Source organism: Dipodomys ordii, unplaced genomic scaffold, assembly GCF_000151885.1.
Source record: "Dipodomys ordii isolate 6190 unplaced genomic scaffold, Dord_2.0 Scaffold1, whole genome shotgun sequence".
NCBI lineage: Eukaryota > Metazoa > Chordata > Mammalia > Rodentia > Heteromyidae > Dipodomys > Dipodomys ordii.
In genome coordinates, this window is record NW_012267217.1 from 20,711,088 (window position 1) to 20,720,201 (window position 9,114).

The 9,114-nt window shown below is 38.2% G+C and overlaps 1 protein-coding gene across 1 annotated transcript in view; it reads right to left on the minus strand.

The window, feature by feature from the left end:
• Sugt1 (SGT1, suppressor of G2 allele of SKP1 (S. cerevisiae)) overlaps positions 1-9,114 on the minus strand; it is a 57,403-nt gene that overhangs the window by 13,665 nt on the left and 34,624 nt on the right. Inside the window, exon 11 of the mRNA XM_013010871.1 lies at positions 3,012-3,102. Within this exon, the coding sequence (XP_012866325.1) occupies positions 3,012-3,102 (91 nt within the window). The remainder of the gene's footprint in view (positions 1-3,011; positions 3,103-9,114) is intronic.

Genomic DNA, 9,114 nt, shown 5'->3' on the forward strand with positions numbered 1-9,114 from the left:
ACCACCAGAAAACCAGAAGTGGCGCTGTAGCTCAAGTGGTAGAGCGCTGGCCTTGAGCTGAAGGACAGCGCCCAGGCCCAGAGTTCCAAGCCCCACCACCGACAAAAAAAAAAAAAAAAAGAGATCTGGGCTGAGAATGTGCCTTAGTGGTAAAGTGCTTGCCTAGCACGCATGAAGCCTGGGTTCGATTTCTCATTAACACAAACAGAAAATGCCAGAAGTGGCACTGTGGCTCAGTGATAGAGTGCTAGCCTTGAGCAAAATAAGCCCAGGGACAGTGCAAGCCCCAGGACTGGCCAAAAAAAAAAAAAAAAGAGGCTGAGATCTGAGGAATCACAGTTTAAAGCTACCCCAGGAAGGAAAAGTCTGTGAAATTCTTCTCCAATTAACTACTAGAAAACCAGAAGTGTCACTGTGGCTTAAATTGGAAGAGTGCTATCCTTGAGCAAAAAGACTGAGACAGCCCAGGCCCTGAGTTAAAACCCCTCAACTGAGAAGGAAAAACAAAAAACAAAAACACCTAAATGACCTAGTAGGTGTTAAGAGTAGCTGTTTACTGTCCAATGAAAATATGAAACAGCCACAAAGAACTTTAATATTTGTAGTTGAATGTTACTAAATCTAAGAAATAAAGGAAATGCATTTAGTATGAAGTATATTTTATTTAATCTAGAATATTAAAAATAATTTCATCTTAACACATGAACTCAAGAAAATATTAAACAAAATCCAACAAGACCCTGGACAGTTTTTCAAGGTAAATACACTATTTTGAAAAAGCAATCCATCTTCCCTGTATTGAACTTTTTTCTTTGTATATTTTCATTAGTAGCCAAAACAAAAACAAAAGAAAAATGCTTGCAATGGGAAGTAAAGAGCTGGGAAACATGGATTTAATTAATTCTAATGCTGACTCCCAGAAAGGATGGGAATAGAGGTTTTAATCTCCATTTTACAGATAAGAAAGCTGGCCCAGAAAGGTTAAGTGACTTGCCCTTATCTACAGTCTACAGCTTGCAGTACACAGGAATCTGACAAGCATATTAATTCCTTACAAAAATGTAACAGGACAGGAGAAAGAACATCTTGAATATCTAAAGTATTGAGTTTAGGGGGAAAAAAACTTATTAACTGTAACACTAAAAAAAAACAAACCTTGATATTTAATCTCAGAAAACCCTAACACCTGGAGACAGGAGATGAACTACTGAGAGCTGAATAATCTAACGTCCTTATTCATTCACTGTATTATCAAATAACTGCAAAGATACTCCTGTCAGCAGAGACCATTTCTATTGTTAGAAAATGCAACAACAAGCAGTATCACACATGGGGTTAATAGAAGAACCAAACCCAGATTCTAAAGTCCTCCATTGTAGTTCTATACAATTTATCTGCCAGGTGATTTTTAAGATAGGTGTTTAACCTATCTTAGCAAACCGTGAAGTAGAAGAAACAATACAGGGTGTCCTGTATTAGAAGTGAGCTGGGTGTTGGTGGCTCACACCTATAATCCTAGCTACTCAGGAGGTTGAGATCTGAGGATCAGGATTCAAAGTCAGCCTGGGCAGGAAAGTCCGTGAGACTCTGCTCTCTAATAAACTAGAAAACCGGAAGTGGTGCTGTGGCTCAAGGGGTAGAGCACTAGCCTTGAGCTGAAGACCTCAGGGATAGCACCCAAGACCAGAGTTCAAGCCAAACAACTGACTGAAAAAAGAAGTGGGGGGGCGAAGGTTTAGGGGGGGAGGATGGGAAGGCATGGGAAGGGGAAACAAAGGAGGAGGCTACAACGCTTCATATGAAGTATACTCATTATCGTGCTCATGTAATTGTAACCCCTCTGTACAGTATTTTCACAATAAAAAAAAAGAAAAAAGAAGTGAAACATATTTATAGAGACTCACATTATATAAACCTCTGCCCCAGAATTTCTGTAAAGGGTCCCAGTCACAAGAAAAACACACAACATACCTTTTTAAGTATCAACTAGAAATATTTCAGTTCTTAAAAATTATTTGTTCATATCCATTTCCTGGCTTGCTCAACGATACTTCAGACTGGTTAAGACATCATAACTGGGAAAAGCTAAATGAAGGGCATACGTAAACTCCTATTTTTATCATTTCTGTGTCTAAAATTACCTCTAAATATGCACATGCGTGTGGCATGCGTGTGTACACGCACGCGCGCACACACACACACACACACACACACACACTCCCCTACTAAATAACTCATCTTCTAAAAGTTTGCCATAAGCAATCTGTTATAGAAGTAGTTAAAGTGTGAAAGTAACTGAGACACAATGTTAGCTTGATTCATCAAATCAGAGCATTAACTAACAAATCAAAAAGAATTGTCTCTATTCATTAATAAGGCTATTACAGTTGAAAGCAATCTTAGGTTATATTTCTAGAGTGTCCTTTAGATTAATTATTCCATTAGAAAAATGCTTATCTGCTTATTAAATATGTGAGAACTGACCTCAACACAACAGTATTTGTCCCTCAAAGGGTTATAAAAATCAATCCTAGTTTTCCATTTCTTTCATAGTTTTTTTTTTCCTTAGGTACTCATTATGTTTTTGTTCATCTCTAAATTAGTAACAGAATAAATAAGTTTTACTCTTTGGAACCCTGATATTCTAGTAAATTAAGACCTGATAGTATCAGTAGAAGAAATAGGAATGAAGAGAAGGAAATGTATCAGGTTCAGCAAACTAACTTAAAATCAAAACAGAATATTAAAGTCACACAAAAAAACAAACTCCAACTAATATCATACGTTTACACAGTAAACAATCCCACTCCTCTGCTGCCACTCATTTGTATTCTTACATTAGGGAACTGAAGCATTTATGAAAGACTACTTTATATTCATTACAAAGTATAACTTTATTATAATTAATTTATCTTTTCTTGGCAACATTAATAATGAAGTAGAAAGAATGTTCATTACTATTTAATTTCAAATATACAACACAAAATGAATTTAAAACTATCAAAACAAACCTGCTATAAACTGTTTTGGTGTAGGCACATCTCCTTGCCCCTCTAGCTTTTCCCATCTCACAGCCTCTGGCTTTTTCATTTTAATTTCAATCTGAAGGAAACACAAAATAAAATCTATTATTCACTGTAAAATACATAAATCAGTAAAAATGCAATTTTCTTATGTCATCAAAATTTTATAAGAATTAATAATGCCTCTGACAGTTTGCTTGAGTTACACAAGGTTAAATTCGAGGAATTATGAAATATTTATTTTGTTTCTACTCTAGAATTCACCCTTCAAAAACTAACACATACACTACATAAACTACAAATAAGAATCTTGTCCAGGTGCCCGTGGCTCATGCCTTAGCTGAGATCTAAGAATCATGGTTCGAGGCCAGCCTGGACAGTGAAGTCCATGAGACTCTTTTATCTTCCAATTAATCACAGAAAAAGCTCGAAGTGGCACTGTGGCTCAAGTGGGAGTGCTAGCCTTAAGCAAAAGGAGCAGAGGGACAGTGCCCAGGCCCAGAATTCAAGCCCTAGGACCAGCAAAAAAAAAAAAAAAATTAAAGGATTTTGATATCTAACTGCTCATTTTTCTTTTAACAGAGCAATTCTGCCACCCAGAGGGCACTTGGCAATGTCAGTTATCACAACCACAACATAATTATCTACTCCAAAATACCTACAAGGCCATTACTGAAAAACTCTGTTCTAAAGAGTGCATCAGAAGAGCTTACTCCACTGTATAAAAATTGTACAAGTCTTTGAAGCACAGCTTAAGAGGTAGAGTGCCAGTCTAGCAAGTGTAAAGCTGTGAATTCAAACTCCTGCTCTGTTAAAAAAACCAAGAATACAACTAATGTTAACAAACTTACTTATACTTGGGACAAGTAGTCTGGGGGCTGAGAATGCGGCTTAATGTTAGAGTGCTTGCCTACCATGCATGAAGTCCTGAGTTCAATTCCTTAGTGCCACATAAACAGAAAAATCCAGAAGGGCCACTGTGGCCCAGGACTGGCAAAAAAAAAAAAAAAAAAAGTAGCAATTCGGATCTTTTTAGACTTTGTATACACATAAAGAGATTATTTTTATGGATTGGACCAAAGTTTAAAGATGGCATTTATAATTACATTTCACTCATACCTTTTACAAAAGCATTTAGGTAATTTTATACAGTATACAATACTTTTTTAGAGTGCCAATGTTTTGATTGTCATATATGGTCAGGAGTAAAATTTTCTTCTTTTGTGATTTTGAAGCATTCTAGACTTTGTATTTGAATACTAGGGATGTTCCACATGTATTAAACACCTACTGTGAATAGAAATAGTCTTCAAGACTAGAGAATCTTGTGTGTACGTGCTGGCCTGGGGTTTGAATTCAGGTCCTGGGCATGGTCCTGGGCTTTTTTGCTCAAGGCTAGTGCTCTACCACTTGAATTTACCACTTGTTCTAAAAGCTCAAAAAAGAAGGCTGTGATGAAGAAAGGTTCCACACAGTCTAAAGGGCTCTGATAGTAGACCTCAAAGGTAAGGTCTGCAGAAGCAATAAAATGGCCTAAAAGTGGGTATTTGGGGAGTGAAAGATACAAACTCAGGAGTACAGAGAAGAGAATTAGCTCCAATGTAGGATTTACACCTTGACAGCTGATGTCAACATATGTGTAAAAGGAAATAGAAGTTAGAGAGAACTTCTGAACACTAGACTAAGTCCATTTATTACTTTAATATATATTTTTATTATAAAGATACTGTACAAAGGGGTTACAGTTACATGATTAAGGTAATGAGTACTTCCTACTGAGCATTGTTACCCCTCCCCCTTTGTTTTTCCCTACCATCCCTTCTATTCCCACCTCCCCAACTTCTCCCCCGCACCCCCCACCCCCACTGAAGCTGTAAAATGTAGCAGCATTCTAATAGCACTTTTGCACTAATCAAGGCGATCCTTACAATCTACTCTTATCCCTAACGTATTCAAAATGCATAATGCTTTCATCCCTACTGTTAAAAACCTAGCAAAGACTATGTTTGGTGGCACTGACTACTGAGGAGGCTGAATAGAACACAAGTTCAAGGCCAGCATGGACACACTATTGCAACAATTAAGACTGGACATGTAGGTCAGAGTTACAGTACTTTCCTAGCATGTACCAGACCCTGACTTCAATTTCTGGTACCAAGAGTGGGGAAAAATATAAAAACAAAACAAAAAAGTGTAGCAAGACCATTAATCATAGTACTAAATAGTATTATATGGTTTAAATTAAAAATCAAATTGAATTCATAATTTAATTATTTTCTATGACAAGATCATTACTTTTGTAAATAGAAAAAAAAAATTTTCCCTTACAGACAGGTGCAAATAGTAAATCCTCTTTTGCAACCCAGAACTCATTGCTGATATGAGATTTTGGTACATGTAAGAAGGAATATGATTAAAAAAAAATTTTCTTTGGTTGGTCATGGGGCTTGAACTCTGGGCCTGGGTGCTGTCCCTGCACTCTTCAGCTCAAGGCAAGCACTCTTGAGCCACAGCGCAACTTCGGCTTTCGAGTGGTTTACTGGAGATAAGAGTCTCATGGACTTTCCTGCCCGGGCTGGCTTTGAACCCCCGATCCTCAGATCTCAGCCTCCTGAGTAGCTATGATTACAGGCGTGAGCCACTGGCGCCAGGCTAGAAAAAAATTTTTGAAACATACTAACATACAGAGAAGCCTATTCACCCCTTGCATTTATTTCAGATGGTCCATTTAAATCAGCAATTCCTAGCCATCTTTCTCTCATCTGCATTCTGTAAGACAATCTCCAAATTGTACTTTAAAATACCTTAACAAAGTACTAACACAGAAAACCCAGCATATGTACTATGTGTACACACACACACACACACAATTTTTTTTTTTGCTGGTCGTGGGGCCTGAACTCTGGGCCTGGGTGCTGTCCCTCAGCTCTTCAGCTCAAGGCTAGTGCTCTACCACTTGAGCCACAGCACCACTTCCAGCTTTCTTTTTGCTTATGTGGTGCTGGGGAATCGAACCCAGGGCCTCATGCATGCAAGGCAAGCACTCTACCACTGAGCCACCTTCCCAGCCCACACACAAAATTTTTGAGACAGTGTTTCACATTGTTCCCAAATAATTACTCAAGCATTCTTCCTGCCTCAACCTCCCAAGTAGCTGGAAGTACAGGCACATGCAAATGTGTCTAATTTCAGTCAATATTTTAATTGGACATGATTTAATTGCTTGTAGGGAAGTGTTATAGTTTCTGAGTCTATTTTCTTTATGAGAACAGAAATGTTTTCAAAACAGACTGTTTTCAAAATAAGAGAAATACATAAAACAAATGTCACTGGCCAAAGGCAAAGTATCTTTGATGTAATGTTCATGTTTAAATTCTGCTAAAAAGAAAACCAATATTTTTCTCATGCTTAAGTCCTGCTAAATTAAAACAAGCATTTTACAAGAATCTCTAGAATTTCCTTTAGTGAACTATGACTAATATCGCTAAAGTAAAATGGCACTAATATTTTTCCACAGATATTATGTGATAGTACTTTGGTTATTTCATTTTTTGTTGTGTTTTTTGTCGGTCATGGGGCTTGAACTCTGGGCCTGGGAGCTGTCCCTCAGCTCTTCAGCTCAAGGCTAGCTTTCTACCACTTGAGCCATAGCTCCACTTCCAGTTTTTTTCTGTTTATGTGGTGCTGTGGAATCGAACTTGGGGTGTTATGCATGCAAGGCAAGCACTCTACCACTGAGCCACCTTCCCAGCTGTGCTTTTCTTTTTTCTTTTGGCAATCCTGGGGTTTGAACTCAGGGCACTGTCCCTGAGCCTCTCTGTGTTCAAGGCTAGCACTCTAGCACTCTACCACTTGAGCCAAAGTGCCACTTCTGGCCTTTTCTGTGTATGTGGTACTAAGAAATTGAACCCAAGTGCAGTAGAAAACAAGATAAAAATCTAAGTAAAGATCTTGATACTGTTCCATTAGCCCCCTGCCTTCCCCCAGTGGTGAGGATTGAGGAAACCTAAGGATTCTTGCTTAATAAGCAAGTTACTCTACCTTGAGCCCTGGATTTGAAAAGACTTAAAACAATTCTTTAGCATCACTGACAAGAACATATTCAATGAACAGTTAATAAACACAAGCAAATTAGTACTTCTACTCATAATCTGTAGCTCTAACTATATAACTATAAAATTGCAGTAATTGTTAAGCCAACCAATTACTAATAACATAACTACATTTCAACTATGCATCAATGAAAATGGTCACCATCGCTATAAAATAGTCTTTCAAATTACTTGTCTTCTTTCCCAGAAGTTACAGCATAAGCCAAAAGGCAGAGTAAAACTAAACTGGCAAACTTAAGGAGGTTTGATTTTATGTTTATCCCATGATTCTTTTTTGTTTTTGAAATTATACTAAATGAATGTATATACTATGTTTGTACCTTTAAATATCCATATATTCTAAACCCCTTCTAAGAAATAAAAGTTTCTCAATTAAAAAAAAAGAAATTGAACCTAGGGCTTCTTCATGCCTGCTGGGCAAGCACTCTACCACTAAGCCACATTCACAGCCTACTTTGGTTATTTCAAGAGTTACTGCTGAGGTAACTCATCAAAAGGGAACAGAGGAGCGAGCCATGCACTAGTGGCTCACATATAATCCTAGCTACGGAGGAGGTTAAGATCTGAGGATCACAGTTCAAAGCCTGCCCAAGCAAGAAAGCTCATAAAACTAATCTCCACAATTAACCACCAAAAAACTGATAGTGATAACCTTAAGCAACAAAGGCTCATGGACAATGCCCAAGCCCTGAGTTTAAGCTATGCATAGGACTGGTGTGCAAACACACGTGTGTGCGTGTGTGCATGCATGCACACACACGCACGCACACACACACACACACACACACACACACACACACGAATGGAAGAGCTCAATAGCTGGCAATGACAAGAAACAGTTACCAAAAAGAGCTATTAACATCCTCCTAAAATTTTAAAACTGAGTCTTGCACCCTTAATTTTCAACTTATCTGGACATGATAGCAGGGAAAAGGGTACATATATTGGCATACTAAACTCATTCCCAGGGCATTCTATAGTGAATATTCACTCAAGTTCCTGGACTACCTACTCTTTGTAAAGTTTCTTGTTCCACCCAAAGAACAGCACAGACTAGCACTCACATCTACTGAAAGCCACTGTAACCTGAGTAATCGTGCAATATGAATAAAGAGGCTTTTATAAAGCTAGAGTCAAAAGCTCTTAACAACAACCTGTTTCAATTGAGACAGGCTGACCTGAACTTGAAATTATACTTATTCTATTCATTAAATAGCAGCATCTACTAAGCCTTTTAAGGGAACTGTCTTAAAAGGTATAAAGGAGGGAAGGAGTGATTTTGTGTGAATTCCTTTTTATACCTACTTCACTTTCAATGCTTATACATGCTTTTAGAAATAAAGTGTAAGTCTTTATTCTGGAATACATTTCTAGAGTTGTCAGTCTAATTTCAAAGGTTTTTATTTATTGCAACTATGAATAAATTTATCTCATTTTCACTTACACAAAAACATTTTTGAAGGTTAACTTAAAACCTTATTACCACTTGAGCCACAGCACCACTTCCGGCTTTTTTTTCTTTTTGCTTATGTGGTGCTGAGGAATCGACAGGGCCTCAGGCATGCAAGGCAAGCGCTCTACCACTGAGCCACCTTCCCAGCCCCACCATTGTGATTTCTAACCAACCATGGCATCAAGGCACCTTCTTCTTAAAAAGTGTTAAGATCCTAATCATTGGAACAAACTAGTGGCAAGGGGATCTTTTCTAAGTCAGTTTACTGGAAATTTTTCCTCAGTCATGCACCTTGAACTCAGAGCCTGGGTGCTCTCTCTGAGCTTTTTTGCTCAAGGGTCGTGCTCTTTTGAGCACTTTTGAGCTACAATTCCACTTCCGGGTTTCTGGTGGCTAACTGGAGATAAAAGGTCTCACATGGGGGGGTAGGGGGGAGGCTGGGAAGGGATGTGAAGAGTAAACAAAGGAGGAGGCTGCAATGCTTGGTAAGAAATGTACGCATTATCCTGCCCATGTAATTGTAACC